This window comes from Megalops cyprinoides, chromosome 1, assembly GCF_013368585.1.
Source record: "Megalops cyprinoides isolate fMegCyp1 chromosome 1, fMegCyp1.pri, whole genome shotgun sequence".
Classification (NCBI taxonomy): domain Eukaryota; kingdom Metazoa; phylum Chordata; class Actinopteri; order Elopiformes; family Megalopidae; genus Megalops; species Megalops cyprinoides.
This window is the reverse complement of record NC_050583.1, coordinates 21,004,816-21,022,187: the sequence shown is the minus strand read 5'-3', so window position 1 is coordinate 21,022,187 and position 17,372 is coordinate 21,004,816. Positions and strand designations below refer to the sequence as shown.

Sequence of the window (17,372 nt, the reverse complement as noted above, 5' to 3'; positions counted from 1 at the left end):
CTGTTTGCAAGCTCAGCTCCTCTGAAGAGGAGAGGAATACGCATGGCTATACATCACTGAATCTAAGTATATGTAACCAAAACTTTCTTTTCTTGGAGTAGTTACATCGAGCCATGTGTCTACTTCCATTTTGATACCATTATAAATAGCAGTAAAATTTACTGCTAAAAAAGGAAACGAACTGTTCCTTATTTTAACCAGTTGACCCAGCATACCAGCTCAGGAAAAGAGGAAATGTTTTGGTTCGAGTACAATGGCACTTCTTTTACCCCATTTCTGTGGGGAAACATTATTTGAGGGGAGGAACTGGTGGCCGCCTAGAGGTTTAGCTGTTCGTCTGCAGTGAGCAGATGGAACTGTTTGTCCAGAGATGTCCCGATTTGACTTTGCCCTAAACTGGGGTCTCTGCATCAAGTCTAAACTGAGAGACAAATGTTTAAGCTTTGCTTTGTTTGTATTTGTCGATGTGTTTTGTTACACGACAGGCTCACAGAGACAGGGGCAGTCAATGGAAGGGGATGTCACCAGTTTCAGACAACTGTGCAGTAAATATTCAATTTCAGCTATACCTGACAGGCGTAAAGGTTGAGCAATGCTTTATTGCCCACTATGCCCAGGGAAATAAAAATTCCTCAACAGACAGAACAGTACGTAATTTCTGACCCTCCCGTTTCCACCTCGAGATAAGGTATCATTTTCGATGACTGTCATCATTTTGTCGAAGTCACTTGTTAATGATTGTCCAGCGCAGGGTTTAAAGAGCTGCCCTAGTGTTAACATCACCACTTACATTCAAATTCAATGCTTTTTTCCCCTTTAAATATTAATTTGTATTAACCAACTAATAAATTAATGTTAGACAATAGTGGTCTGCTATGTTACTGCTATGCTAATGTTAACCGTAATGTCTCTGGACCAGGGGAGGGCAGAGGATTAATAGGGGTTTCCTCTGTGCACTGCACTCCCTCGTTCTGCATCCAGACCAGGAAGCACATTGGGGAGCAAGCCAGCACAGATGCCTGTGGTTGTTGTTGTAAGGCTCAGGTCCGGCATTTCAGACAGACGGCCTCATTACCCGCAGTCAATCGAGTGGCCAGGCTCCCTACGTCGGACCCTCTCGATAAATAGGAGTTTAATCCCGAGAGATCGTATCTGAACCTTTTAATCCAATTTACAGAGCGCAGGAGAGGAGACTCGTGAATGAGGGAGGGATGTGAGAAATGGGGGAGGACGTCTGAGCGCGCAGGGCCCTCGCACATACGACCCCAGACTGTGTGAAGGCGCACATTCAGCAGCACAGATTATACTCCCTCTCTTCCTCCCTTTCTTGAAGTCCTTTTCTGTGGGCGCTAATACAGTACTGGGTGCAGGACCTCATTATAAGCGGTGGTGTATGGTGATGGTAAACAGGGCTCTCCCACGGCAGGCTGGGAATCGGTCAGACAGCCGTTTCTGCCTGTGACAAAGGGCAGCATTGTCAGCCCGCGCGGCCTCAGGACCCTCCTGGGATCAGGGGAAGGAACAATGTGGGGTGCGAGACAGCTTTGTTCCCCAGCTGCAATCAGCAGCAAGAGCTTTGTAAAGGCAGAGGAGTACCTGGGACGGGCGGTGGGTCTCCAAAAAATCTGCACATTCAGGAAATTATCTCTGACCATTCCTTGAATTACATAACGCTCCGTGACTCACCGAATGCATCTTCTGAGCCCTTTCTCCTCTGACATTCATTAACCCCCCCTGTCGCACACGTTGTGTTAACCTCTGAGTTCCAGCTGCAGGTTTCTATTTAGTTTGGCAAGAGTCTCTATTTCAGACATTTTGCTTGCGGAAGGAAATAACCCAGCGCCGAACAGGACATTCAGTGGCAGAGATGCATCACATAGCCAGATGCTAAGGGGATCCAGGGAAATATTCATGCGATCTTAGTGCTGCCTGAGTATCAACAATTATTTTAAGCATTTCAGCCCCTTCCAGTGCTGGTCTATTTTTAGAATATGTCATGACGCATAAAGGGAAACAGGCTGTTTGGAAACAGAGGACACAAATGATTCTCCAGCAGCTCAAACTGTAGCTAGCTAAGTCACCTGTTCCTATGCCACAGAATTTATGTAGTTATGTATTTAACAACATATTTATCCAAAAAAGTCTATGTACAGTACCCTTGAGAACAGACGCCTTAAATCCATCCAACTGGCATCAAGCAGACTTAAGATCAATGGAGCAACAATGCTGAGTAAGGAAACAAGAACAACAGATAGATTGATGGATTCTTACCACGTATTTCATGTGGGACGCATCATCCCTTTATTAAGGACGGTGAGTTCCTCTCAAAGCTCTCATTACTGTTTTCCAATTAATAACTGATGCTTAAGTAAAGATCATGCGATTTCTGGGAACTTGTTTATTTGGGCCACATGATTTGGAGCTGAGGATGTGTCTTCTCCCCCTACTGGTGCATAAACCCTATAAGTCTTCTCATTCCAGCCATACTCAAAAAAAAAAACATCTAGGCAAGCAAAACTGAGAATTAGTAACCATGAACACAGAATGTACACTTGCTTGATCAGAATTACTAACCTTGAACACAGAATGTGCACTTGTATAATTAGAATGTGAACTTGTTTAATTAGATCATTAGTGAGTTAAACATGGTTCCATGAATGTTGTCAATGTGTATTAAAAATATGTCAGGATTCAGAGAGGGAATAAGTGAGAGCAAATCTGCTTATTTTTCAGGCCTGGGAACAATGTAAAGCTGCTTTGTGACAACTTGTGTTGTAAAAAGCGCTATACAAATAAAAATGAATTGAATTGAAGTGAAGTTTTAATTATTTTTATTGTTTAATTTTCAGTGTTTTTATCATGCATTTGCCCATTTCATTCATCAGACATCTTTCCCTTTGCTACCCGTTTTTGTTAACTTCATCTTTTCATCTTTCATCTTTAAAATGGTGAGATTACAGAACAGGTCTGAAATTTTTGGATTGCTCTTGGATTTTTTCCTCACTTTAATCAGGCCTTTTTCAGGCCTAAGTGGGAACTCTGTCAGCAACCTTGTCTGTATTTCCATCAGACTGCACACAGGATGACCCACACCTGCTTTCTTATGTTCTGAGGGATCTGTCATATTTTTTTTATTTATCTGAATCCAAAAAACAGCATGACGTAATAAAAAATTATTGATGTACACCTGAAGAGAGGCATTATTTGGAATCCAAAATGGCTACAGGCTACATAAACCCTTCAGTGTTGCTGTATTTTCAGTTTTTTGGGGATCTCATCAATCCACAGGATCAATTGATTTGATTGATCTGACAGACGCTTTTCTCTGTATGTGCCCTTCCTCATAAAAAAAGGAACTATCTGAACATCCCGAACCATGAGTAAACATTAACAGCTCGTAGCAGAAATCACACCTCAACGAAATGAGGGGGAAACTAGAGGCCAGAAGTAGCCAATACAGTATAGGGAGATACCTGTTGGGCAGGTCTTTCAGCACACGCTTTTAGAAACATGTGGATTTACCTGTTGATGCGGTGAAAGGAAATGACGTCAAGAGCTGTTATTAACCACAGGGAATTTTCTGTGCAAGAGGCGTGACAACGCCTACAGCAAACAAGAGCACTGACATGAATTATGGCATATTGCTCATTGAGATTAACTAAACAAGGCAAAATGGCAGACAAGGTCTGCCTGTGTGTTACATTACAGTACATTACTGGCATTTAGCAGACGCTTTTATCCACAGCGACTTACATAGGTTACAGTTTTTACATGTTATCCATTTGTACAACTGGATATTTACCGAGGCAATTCTGGGTTAAATACCTTGCCCAAGGGTACAACAGCAGTGGCACAGTGGGGAATCGAACCAGCAACCTTTGGGTTACACACCCTGCTCCTTACCACTGTGCAATGCTGTTGCCCCTAGGCAGTGTTCAGCAAAGCGGAGCAAGAGCAGGTCACAGAGATTAAGGATGCATGGCTGGCCTCGACAGGGCATCGAGAGCCACACCCAACAGATGCACATGGCCCTGCCGTCAGAACCCTGCAGATGGATAATCCAGCTTTGAGCGACCTCCGCTGCCAGCGTTCCTCCAGGCTACGTTTATAAGAGGGGCAGAACAGATACTCTCCTGCAGACATGCAGCATTTTAGGACACTTATTGTGCATTTCCCACTAAACCACAATCTGTCATAGACGTCACTAGCCTGAACAGTCCACAGAGGCTATGACTCTAAACCCATTTGGAATATTCTTCACGATAGTTGAGGAAAATTAGAATTTTGCTGAATATTCAAAGATTTTTTTGAAAGATTTTTTCATCCACCAAACTGTTCAGTACCTATTTAGACCCCATTACAGTGACAGTTCCAGTTTACAATTCCAAGGCCACCTCTCAAAAGAGCACTGGATTTCACAAGAGCAAAAACAACTGGCAAGCCCTTATTAGAGGCACGCTAAGCCACAATGTTCTGAAATCTACTCTTCCTTAGACTCTTGACAGCGCACCTGCACCCCGTGAATAAATCACTGGCCTATATCAACACTTAGCTAAAGAGGATAACACTCTGAAAGATTAGTTTCAGATCTCAACAAACACTGTTATGTGAACACTGGAGATAAAGGTGACCGATAATGTTGCACACCGTGCACCAGCTGCATAAAGACAGCAGAGTCCAAGTTCCGAGCTGCCTCAGTCTCATTACTCAGAGCTTTGCTGTGATTGAAAAGGTACCAGCATAGAGACATAATTATAACTTTTTATGTCTGACAAAATGAAGAGTCATATTCTTTGAACAGCCAGCAAAGTGGAGCAGGTAAGATAGGGTGTCCTCCACCTCACTCTCTCTCCCCTCCCCCACCTTCCTTCCTGTTGAAGCGTGGCATTTCAGTGGAGACGAAAGCGTACGGCTACAGCTATACTCGCAAACGCTGCGTACTGCGCAAGCACACAGCACAGCGGGCGGAAAACCACAGCTCACTGCTGCACACGCTTTCAAAGCCAAATTGCAGCCCCGAGAACCTCAGCCCTTCTAAAAGAGAAGCAACACGTAAAACACAAGGCAATAAAAAAGTGTGTCCATGCTCCTTTTTTGAGGCTGGTTATTATTGTTACTTGTTACTTGGTACACTCAAGCTCTGTTCCCCAAAATTAAGCCCATTCATCAGTTCACACACAGCCCAAATTATAAACAAACATTCAAAGTAATTTAGTCTGAGGTCTCTGAGGACAGAGGTGTGCTGGGCTGTGAGGCTACCCCGCAGACAGGAAGTTGGTGGAGAGATCAGCATGCTGAACAGCAGTGCGGACCGAGAGCAAGCAGGATGCAATGTGGAGACAGGAGTTCACAGCACTCTGCTCTCCATTCAGCTACATGGAACTCTTAGCTCCTGGTGTCCTTGAGTGACTAATCTGGCCTCACTTGGTGGCGCTGCCCTGTGACTCGACCAGCCCCTGGCACAGAAAGCCTTGTGAACCATACAGAAGGGGAAGAATCATCGTACCATCACCCCACCACCTTTCTCGATCACCACACATGCGGGGACACCACTCAAATGCATTTACACACTCAAGAGGACATCTACCCTTCTGTATAACCTGGTCTTGGAAGAGCGTAACTACATAAGTAACCCCTGGACCACAATGATAAAAATCAACATCGTAGGCCTTGTAAAATCGTATCCCAGAGGGCTATAAAATAAATGGTACCCTGTATTGTTTCAAAGGTCAATGTTTTTACAGCTTGTAAGTGATAAAGAAGCTCCTTGATCATCCATATTTGTAGAGGGAGTTTGTCTTTCTCAACAGAAAATATAACTCTTTTTTTCTGAATTTTAATGAGAAAGCAACATGCACTTTAAGATCACAAATGATATCAATAACAAGCTTAAACTTGCATTTATTTTTTTAGAATTTCCTGGGATTAGCCAGATATGGATGTCCTTAAAAATACATTTCTGCTCAGCATTAGCCAAGTAATTATACTATGTCTAAACATTAAAATACAGTAAACTGAAAACAAGCTCTGAGCATTCTAGGAATCTGTTTTCCCTGAAAAAAGAGAATCTCATTACAGGTTTTTTATGATATTTGTCATTTTTATTCAGGTCAACTGTGATCGTCCACAAGCTTAACCAGCCAGAGGTAATGATCAACCCTTGCCACCATCTCAGCCTTTCCACATGTCTTTTACTGCATAAATCTTAGCTAGTTCTGGAGTTGTTTTTCTCCCAAATACCGTGTAGACACAACCAGACCTTTTGTTTAAAGACTTCTCTATATTGTAGAGCATGGGACAGGTATTAGGTAGACAGTAAGAGGGAATAAGTTGAATGTTTTTAACAGAACAACTGCTGAACCAATTAAGCCAACTACCAGTTTTTCAAGATTCACGTTTCTTTTTCAAAAACCATGCCCTCAAAAAAGTAAAACTTTGTTTGAGATTGTTATCAATAGCATGAAATAACATACTTATCTTTAACACTGACTAATTGTGATGGGCATGCAGCCAGGGAGGAGTTCGTTTTCAGGTCTGTCTGGGGTGCAAGGAGAGGTTCTCCACACAGAAATGCTGGACAATGCACCTCAATGCACCTCAGCTTCAGCACCCCTCATTGGACTGATCAGTGTTCCTGAGTCCCCCTGACCTCACTGACCTGATCAATGTGCTTCAGTCATCCTCACTGGCCTGATCAGTGTACCTCAGATCCTCACTCTGGCCTGATCGATGTGCCTCATTTACTCTCATTGGCCCGATCGATATACCGCTGCTCCTCTCATTGGCCTGATCAATGCACCCGAGTCCCCCAGCTGGCCGATGTCAGCGCCGGGGTTGTGGAAATACAAACCTCCAAAGGTAGCTCTAATAGAACACAACACACTGAAAGGGGGGTTTTGTCCCTTGCAAGGCCTCTTTTTTTTTGTCAGTGAGGCTTGCTGCAAATGGAGGCCTCTAACCACCCACCCCTCCCCCCCAGAGAGAGCGGAACCTGTACAACTTTTCCTTTGTGCAACATTTCCTTCCTCTTTGACCATGGGTCAAACACAGCCTTGCTACTCCACTTAGATCTGCACTCGAAAATGCCATAAACATTACAAGAAAATGCAGTTTTTGTAGCATCAATGTGCAGTAGCTATGGCTGCAGAGTATTACACCAAGCTGAGTACAGATGTAACTTTGTCACAGCACTTTGATGGTAATGGTACAGGGAAGTGTGAACTGAACCAGTTGAGACGTGCTTGTAACGTGACCCAGTGCTCACTAGATCCATCACACAAAATGAAAGAAAGTAAAACCGACCAAAATATGTCTTATATTATTATAATATTTCATAAAATGACAGGCAACATGGGCTCCCAACTGGTTCTTTTTCCGAAAACGAATCAATCTGTGAGTAGGAGTTGGTCAGATGGCATCATGGGGATGAGCCCGTCCTCCATTTGGTCGTGTGAAAAACAGCAGTGTGCGAGTGCAGCTGAGGATTGCCTTTGCCACGCCCAGTGCTCTGGCACATGGCTGCTGCAGTGAGACAAGCCTAATGCGCAATTGCCAGTTACAAAAAAGTTGCTTAAAGAGTGTTAGAGAGGGAAAAACTACAGGCGACATAACTCACAGCAACAGATTGCAAAATAAAACTGACCGGTATTGTTGACTTCTCTTCAAACAAGAGTGAAGAGTTTGAAAGCTGCCATCAGACATGTTGTGGCACATTCTTAACCAATGATTCCAGCGAATATTGCATAACCTCTATTAAAACAGCCACTGTGCTGCTATTCACAATGACACAACTGGTCGCATTGACTCCTCCATGCATGCAGACAGCTACACAAATGCCTGCAGGCTTGCCACGTGTTTGTCTGAGACATGTTAAGATTAAGGATTAGAGTTCTTGGTTCATTTCAACATAATGGCATCTTGGAAGCATTTCCTTCCCAGCCATTTTCCTGTGACTGTGCCTCAAACTACTGCAGCTAAATGTTTCGGACAGTGACGTGGAATTGTGCAGTTTAGAGGGCTGGGACACACGATCTGGCTCCACGCTTGGCCAGCCCGCTGTCCCAGCCCTGCGTACATAGCCTGTGTTGCTTTGCGCTCTGTGTTTCAACAACTTTCGTCACCAGCGGCTCTGCCCACACGCTTGACAAAGCCATCTCGAGTCAGGAAGTGGTCTATTTGAATACGCAGCCGGAGCTCCGTCCAGCAGCTGACTGAGTGCAGTCGCGCTGGCTGTTTACAGTGTAATGCACTACTATCTGCAACTCCATTTTGAAATCAGAGGCTTTTTAACGGCATTCCCCGTTTACCACTCCTTTTCGTGTGGATGTTAATAACATGCAACTGAGCGTGTGCCCACATGGTTTTTTTAAACAGACGTCAACCAACTCTTTTTTTTCTTAGGGCTTTTTGAGGGAATACTGGGTATGGCCTTATGTGATAATGTTGCGCTGGCTTTGTGCTCAGAGCAAATGAAATCTTTTTATCCCATGCACACATGAAAAATTGATAGACCTCAAGATGAACTCAGTCTCCTGATTTATTTGAGAAAGCCAAAGTCAAGAATCACCGACTGGGCTGTTATAGTACTTTTCACAGATCAGGTTGTACTTGTGCAGCAGGATTGGTATGGTAGCAGGATCTTCCTCAGTTTAAGAGGTAAAAAATGTCACCTTACTGTCAATCTGGTGGCAGTGATGGGTTCCCCTGTAATCTGGAGATGGAGCTGTAAAGAGAAGACCACTGAGCTGTGGCACATGGCACCGCTCCAAATAAACGTACATAATGCCATGAACATGAACATGCAGGCTCCCGGAGCAGAGCTGCAACACAATCAGACCCGAGACCCGCTCGCACCGCGCCCTCCTCCCGCAGACAGTTTCCTCTGAAACGCACGGCTCAACAATCAGAGGAGGGAGCGAGAGGGAAGGGAGGGTCACCCACCCACTCCCAGAGTCTCCGGCACAACAACCTTCAGAGGAACGTCAGGCAGGGCTCACAACGCCACAGCTGGAAACGGGCAGGTCAAATGGCATTACCTACCAACTAGCGGACATGCTCATTACGGTACAACATCACCTTATTCCAAATAGAATAAATGTCTTATATGCAGTATATGGTGCTTAAATTTCAGCAGCTTGATCTATCACTTCTTTTTACTCTACTGTTTTCTTGGACAACATTGATTTTCAGCACTAGTTCCACCAATGCACCCTCCTGTCATAACATCTCAACATCAAAGGCCTGTTGCAATCTGGGAAGGCTGCGTGATGGCAGAGCCCCTATGAGGAGCCAAAAACCAAATCCTCTGGACTCTTCAGGGAAGAGCACAGGCACTGAGGACCAAGCAGCTCAGACCGCGGCTTATTCAGCTCGCGCCTGAAGCCACACGGCAGTGCCAGCGCAGGGGCACGGCTTTCCCTGGGCAGTGCCACAAACAATGCCCGCCTAGTCATGCTGAAACTGACGAGCACGCTGTGGATGTTCAATTCAGAGAGATTACTTCTGAATGATCAAAGAGGAAGCCCTTCCCCAACCCTGCAGAGCCCTGGAGCACGCAGCACACAATAGAACCTCCCGATTAAAACGCTGGCACTTACACAGGGCTTTGTTAATTGTCTGTCTAAAATAGAATTATAATCCACATAATCCCAGTCATTTTTAATAGACATTACCGATCAATTAAATCATATATTTTTTTTAGCCTAGGCCTATTTCATATTTTGGACCAACATAATTCACCGAAGGAAAAGCACGGAGAGGTCCATCGTCATGGCGCCCTGCAGCCCGGGCTTCTGCTGGTTTGCATATTGAGACACTCGAAAGCGCTGCCAGCTGCAGGGATTGGGAGGAATGAATGCGGCTTCTGTGCCCCGGCCTCTGGGGACAAAAACAATTACAGGAAGCAACCGAATACTCTCACAAGTCTTTATGGTCAAGAAGGCCACGCAGGAAAAACACCTCCACCTTAGGATTACCGTTCCGCAACATCAAACGGAATAACTCGTTACAGCAGCTGTAGGATGTGCGATGCCCGTTAAACACAGGCCAGATCATTCAGAGAGAGAGTGGGACAGACATCTATCATGCATTTTTATGCAAGTTCACAAACGCTGAATTCGTGCCCTATACTTTAATCCTTTTGTGAACTGAACAATCCATCAGGAAATCCAGTGATACCAGACATAAGACAAACGCAGCAGGAACCTTCTGACTTTTCAGTGTAGGTGGAAAAATAATTAACAAGGAAAGGGAAATGGTGTCAGACACAGACAGAGGAATGTGCATATTTTAACACAATCGCTAGGTCACCCCAAAGTGACTTCCTTCGCGCCTCGAACACCATGCTAATCTAAAGCTCTTTCATATCTTTACACTTTCTCAGAAAAGGCACCATCACACTAGAGCCCACCCTACCAAACCAGTCGATTATCAGAGCTGCTAATTCCCCTCCTCTCCTCCTTGCAGCTCATAACATCTTTTAAAGAAAAAAAAGCACATTTTCTACGGCGATGGGCGTCTCAGTCCCGCCCTTAAATTAGTAGGTTTGTTACTTCTTGGTGCACAGCTCAGGATCAAATAGAAGTCTTGCAGAGACGGGTGCAGGGCAGCTGGGAAAACCATCTGCACACGCTGGCGTGTTCATAGCTGTGAAGCAGACCCTGCCAATTTCTCAGCTGCTGTGGATCTGACACTTTGTCAATTCCGCACTGCCTTCACCAGAAGAGTAGTTACTCCAATTGTTACTGGTTCACTGTGCTACAGCAGATTAGGCTTCGCTGAACCCCTGTGTGCCTGTGATCCGTTCTTTAAGAACCCGTTAAAACACAAAATCAGCCTGCACAGGGTTAGAGCCCCGCTGCCTTCTCACCATCTAACATTTCTGACTTTAATTGGGGTACAGAGGAAACGCTGAGGCTGGCTTTCCTAGAAGGCAATGCAGAGGAAGAGCATGTCTGTAACAATAACGACAAGAAAAAAAAAACAAACAAGAGCCCTGAGAATTGTGTGGTGGGAAGAATCTTAAAACTCTAAGAATTGTTTAATCTCTCCGGTGACTTTCCCAATCGGACCCACAAAAAGGCCACAACTTTAATCACACAACAGCAAAAAAACAAAAAAAAACACTGAAAGTAGTACTAGCATGTGTGGCTACTCTCTATGCAAGATCTGTTCTCTCTGAAGCAAAAGACCTTCAATCTGAGCAGAAAATTTATGAGGACAAGATCTTGAGCTGCTCTCCTTGGCTTTTCTTTGCTGCACTTAAAGGCCTGGGCTTTGAACCTCAGGGTGGGATAAAATGTAATAGCCTTTGCAGTCAAGGACTCCTTGGGCTTAATCTGTTTACATGCTGAGAGACAATTTAATCAGTACAAAAAGTTGTAAAAGAGTAACTTAGAATGATGATGAATAGGTGAAAGAACAGCTAGGATGAGCCCTGAAAGATACTCATTAAAAGAAAACATCAAAACATGTTTGGCATGAATTCATAAAAAAGAAAGCAAGCTTCTTTGTACAACCCCACTCTTAAATGGAATGGAAAAATATAAATCTAAAATATAACATAAACAATATACTATCTATTATGCACGGAAAAGCTTTTCGTCTGCAAGATGAAAGAACTGTTTATTGGAACTAATTCAAGGCAGCACTAACACTCGCACATAAACACACAGTATGAACCCAAAGCCTCTACGTGCTGTGGGCCCGAGAGGCGGAGCGGGTTTAGCATAGTCAGGACAGGCTGTTTAGGGAGCTGGGAGTCTTCCTTCCTCTGCAGTCAGACCCTGGCCTTTCTCCTCTTTCCTCTTTCTCCACACACAAATACAATGCACACAATGCCACATCCTCTTCACCGCAGTGTCGCCACGGCAACCTTGGGGCCGTCTCCTGTGATGGCAGCTGGCTCCGTCGTTCCAGGAAGGGCCGGCTTGAAGGAGGTCCTGCCTCTGCTTTCTAATACACAGCCCTTTGGTCATTTTCAAAAGAAGGAGCAGCTCAGCTTCCCTTAGCTGGTGGGGATGTCAGCTACAGCAGCTGAGCTAGCATGCTGCGAGTACAAAACGAGTAAGAACCAGCTGTGTCTGTATCAAGGCACTCAATATGGTCATACATGTCACTACCACCATCACACTAAAACCCACTCTGGGTGATTTCTTGTGACAAATAGGAATTTTCTTGTACTGCTCTGTAATCCATGTGCTCTTTCTAAAAGGTTGAAGGGAATCTGGCCTTTTTCTGTTGGCTTGCTAATTTCCACATGGCACAGAAACGTAAGGTCAGAACTGACGTCAGGATCTACGGCATGTGAATGAACTGCTCTGAGCCGTGTACGAGTGTAACACAATCCAGCATGTTACAGGTGTGTGCCATTTTCCACTGTTAATGCCTGACTCAGAGTATGCATCATGCTCAGACCATACACAACCTTCTACTGTTTTATAAACATGTCAGAGAGATTTCAACAACCTGCTCATCCCCTCTGCACCCCTCCCTAAATTACCTTAGAGAAATGGCCTTATTTAAAGCTTATCTAAACGACTTTCTGACCTGACACTGTGAATGTGAACTTATCTGCCAAAAAGGTTGGGAAAATATTTGTGGAATCCCTGGCGCATGAAGGCCTCATCAAAAGCTTAAATCACACTGTCGGCAGCTCCAGATGCTCCAGCTGCTGGGCTAAGGGCCAACAGGAACTGCATTACAGACAGCGATGGAATGAGGAGAGAAATAAGGAAAGACTACCTGCCTTAGTAGTCACTTGCACTTGAAGCACACAGTGTCACACTTTCTACTAATTTTTGGCCAAGTACAGGTTTTATTGCCAATTGAGTGATGGAGAGGACAGATCAATTTCCCCAATGAAGAAGAGCAATGAGGGCTACATACTTATTCACAACGGCGGGAAACACATTCACAAGGACAGCTCTGTTTACAACATAAATGCACTCTCTGTCTGGGAACAGAAATGGCTGCTCGCGTGGCACAGGCTTTGTGTAATCCGGGAAAGTCTTGGGTTGATAAAACTGTCTGTTAAAGATGTATCACAAGTCTTTCAACAGTAACTCACTTTTACAGCTAAGGTGCTCCTCAGAGCAAACCTTGCACAAAAAAACTGGCTGCAGGACGCAAGTGAATGCAGCTATGTCAGCAAAGGACGCTGGATCGTGTCACCTTCACAGGACAGACCGAAGTGACAGATAAAAGTCACAGGGTGGAAACGTCCTGTGAATAGCCCCCTGAACAGATGTCGCTGTGTCTTTTTTCATGGTTTTGTTTCAGTTTCTCTAAGACCTCTTCGTAATTAATAAAGTTTGGCACAGTGTAACATTAGGACAGGTGTGGATACACGCACTTGCATCACGAGCATCCACACACATTGATCAAGCCAAATGATCAAGCCAAATGACACACAGAGACAGCTGGTCTTTGACAGATCATTTTTACATGAATCAAGGAACAAAAGCAGATAACTTAGTTTTCCTGAAATCAGTTTGCAAGGTTTTTGGTAGTACGGTTCTTACTTGTTTCCTAATTGCTTAGGGAAATTGTCATATTTTGATTAAAATTAAAAGGCGGATTCACTCAAACACCTTGTTAAAAATTAGAGCTGTTACCTAAAGTACTACAATAACAACCCCATTTCTGTTAAGCTTAGTGAAACAGAAAGCTCAGTACAGGATTACACAGTCCCATCAAGAAATGAATATCAGAGCTTTCGCACACTTTAACCATTGGTTTTTAGCGGTGAAGTGTCTGTATACGGATAACTAGTGACTGAACACCAGGGATCACAGTCTCAATATAAAAGTATAAATGAAAAAAATACTGACTTCCAAATGTTACTGCTTGTATTTTAGACACAACACATGTAAGGAGCATGCATATATATACACACACACACACACCCCACTTTAGCAGAGTGTTTAGCATACTTGGCCAAGAAGTACAACAAGTGACTGGTATTCCACAATTGTGGAGAGCCAGTGAATGAAATTCCCAAACTGCATAGGTCAACTGACTGGGATTCCAAAATTAAGGAGCATAAGCATTTGAAATTCCTGCAGTGTGGAGAACAAGTGTGTGACAGTTCACATGTCCCACATGGGGCAGCTGTCTTCAACAAGGACGGCCGTGTGTGTGGGTGATTCTGACACTGACATAATAGCAAGACTTTAGGTTTGATTCCAGGGTGATGCTCTGCTGTGCTGAAGGTGCTTCACCCCTGTTGCTTCTGTAGGATACCCATCTATATGTGGGCAAAATTTCAAATGGAACCTATGCAGGATGTTCTGGATATGGGCATCTGCCAAGAAATTAAACATTAATAATTCCACACCACATGATTATTGCAGAGCACTTTGTACATTGCAATGCCTCCACATTGCAGTCCATATACGGTACAAATAATTATCTAAACCTAAGCCACGTAGATGAAGCTACCTGAGACTCTAATAAATTATCCATAATGTACTTTACTGACAAAATACTTAATAAGTTCATGGTTTCTATCATACATATTCATATTAATTCCTCAAATATGTAATGTAATTCCTCAAGAAATGCTATTTCTAAAAAGTATCAATGTATTAAACCCTAATTCACAAAACACTGTCGGGTGAGGGTGGGAAAGGGGATCTACAGTCACAAACTTGATTATTCTGACTATCCAACAAGTCAAACTAGTATTATCAGACCTAGGAAAAAAGCTCCCAAACAACAAGGCCATTGAACAGGTAGAAATGTTCACAGGCATTCCAATTCTGCTCTGTCACAGCACTCCAATAACCTTTCACTGCGTCTAATGAGGTCAGCTGTTGCCCAACACAGCTCCGCTTCATAACAGGTAGGCCTACTTTATAATCTGGATGAATACCAGAAACCAGAAAGATCTTAAACCCTTCTCATATGAGTCACAAAACATTGTATTAGGATTGTATTGTGCTTTTCCACTGGATGGTTTACTCAGCATCTGCCTGGTTGTCTTGTCAGCATGTCCTCATAACAACACTCTTTAAAACCAAGATGCTCGTGAACATCATCATGATTAATCATTGTTACCGCAGGTATGTCATATGGTGAAATGGAGAAGGTAAGAGATTAGACACGTCCATGACATTGTAGAGGACAAGCCTCTATCTTTACACGAGGGTAGCAGAAAAAGTGTGAAAAAGCAATGCAGACTGAACACTGAAAACTGAACACATGGGCACAGGTAATGCTAAGCCTCAAATTTAAGGACAGGGCACAGTTCATTTTGATGAGACAGAATCTTGGTTTATGTTTGCCGAAAGAGGGTATCTTTCTAGACAAGTGAAAAGCCATCCCAAAATGTACTGGTGCCTTAGCATCATAACGTGGAACATCTGCAGAGAATTTCAGTTTTTGGATAATGCACAAGATATTCTACCATACAGCTAATGGGCAAGCAACAAGAAAAGCACAGGTTTATTTCCTGAAACATGATTTTTAAAAATTAGGAGAAATACGACAAGTGAAGAGATTAAAATACCTCTTTTCCAAGTAAACTGTATTTCACACGTAATCTGATACGTAACAAAATATGTACGTAATAAAACGTATTTTAAGTAGTTGTCAGTTGTAGCCCATATTGATGAAGAATACTTGGCTGATATAAAATCCTTAGCCATCATATTGTATCCACTGCACAGCGGTATACACTTGAAAAATTCTGAAACATTTACCTCACAGATCTTTGCCAGCAACAAATGTAACAATGTATTAACTGTTTTTGTTGATAGTCAGTTGTTTCAAATTCCAAAAGAAGCTTCGAAATACCAACAGCTACATTTTAATCCTACTTTACCTTGTCGGAGCTTACGCTCAGCTTCTTCTCGACCTGAACCTCTCCGTTTTTCTCAGGGGTCGGCGTCGATTCCCTCGGGGTGCCGTTCTCGCCAACATCTCCATCCGACTCGCTGCTGGGGAGTGGGATTCCTTCAGTGACAAACTCTTTGAGGCACTTCAAGTTGTGCTTTTTCAATAACTCCTCGGTCTCCTGATCAACGACGACGAGCTCCAACTTGCCAGCGGTAGCTCGTATCCGGGACACGACTTGTTGATGGCTTTCGCCCTCCACGTTCTCCTCGTTGACATACACAAGCCTGTCCCCGGCACGTAACCCCGCAGTCTCAGCCGGAGAATCTGGCTCAACAAGTCGGATAAACTGCCCAGCCTTTCCCTTCTCTCCGTGAAGATGGAAACCGTACCCATTCGCGCCCTTCTCTAGAACACACAGTCTCGGCCGAAGCGTGCTGGACATAGTGACTGTTATAGTTATTTTAAACTATTTTTAATGCAGTACTTCCAAATTATAAAATTACAACGTTCAAGGAGTGAAATCAAGAGTATGTTGTAACACCCGCGAAACTAATGACCGTAACACTGTAAACCTTAAAACTCAGAGAACTGCAACTAGTTAATATGCACACGTTGCCTGTAGTTGTCTTCCGAAGTTTCTGTCAGTGTCACAGTTCACTTTCAGCTGCAACTCCCTTTTAACTGCGCCGCCGAAAAGTCCTCTCCGATCCAATGTTGCCAATCTGGTAACTCCTTTAAACGAGATAAATACAAGCCAGCACTTGCGTGACTTCTCTCGGCCGTTCAGTAAACTCAAATCTGTAGAATGCGATTTCGGTCAGTTTATAAATGAGAGTGACGTTTGCGAGGCTGACAGGTCGCGGCACCAATCAGCGACCTCCTCTGGGGAAACGTTGACAAAGAGAGGACATTCGCGAACCAATGGTTTGCGCCCTGGTGCTACGGGATGTCAACTCCAGACACAAGAGCAGAGGGTACTTTGCGCATAGTTATATATTGATAGTGCCACCGTCGCCGACAAGTGTCTTGTTTGGGAGCCATTTCAACGATTTCAAATATCTTGATATTTATTTATTAATTTATTTTAGCGAGGGGCTGCAGAAATGAACTTTTATGGTTGACACAAGACACGCAAGACACAGTTATACAAAAGTATACAAAATTATTTGCATTGTAAATTACGGTCTAAACAAAAAGGAGTTTTTATGCATAGCGTCAGGGAAATGTGTACATTTAAAGCATGACTATTGCGTAGCCAATGCTAATGGTATTTTGATCATTTGTGTCTATACATAGGGATCAGACATCTGCCTTTTGATTTTTTTTTCTCAGGGATGGAAGTGGTGGCATGACTATTTCGCTAAATATACACGTAGTTCTGGTGGTTTTATGGCTCTGGTGAGATGGCAGGGATAATTTGGAAAACCTCTTGCTCAAAAGCACCCTCTTGTAGGCCTATATGGTAATAGCATTTTATGCATTTCATAGGACCAAATGTACTTTTAATCATTTACCAATAGTGGCATTTACCATGT

General features: G+C 43.6%; 1 protein-coding gene across 1 annotated transcript in view; it reads right to left on the bottom strand.

Moving 5' to 3' along the window:
• The window catches only part of LOC118782300 (Na(+)/H(+) exchange regulatory cofactor NHE-RF1-like), a 33,586-nt gene extending 16,968 nt beyond the window's left edge, over positions 1-16,618 (bottom strand). The window contains exon 1 of the mRNA XM_036535610.1: positions 15,824-16,618. Within this exon, the coding sequence (XP_036391503.1) occupies positions 15,824-16,279 (456 nt within the window). The 5' untranslated portion in view covers positions 16,280-16,618. The remainder of the gene's footprint in view (positions 1-15,823) is intronic.
• Positions 16,619-17,372: the final 754 nt, after the last annotated feature.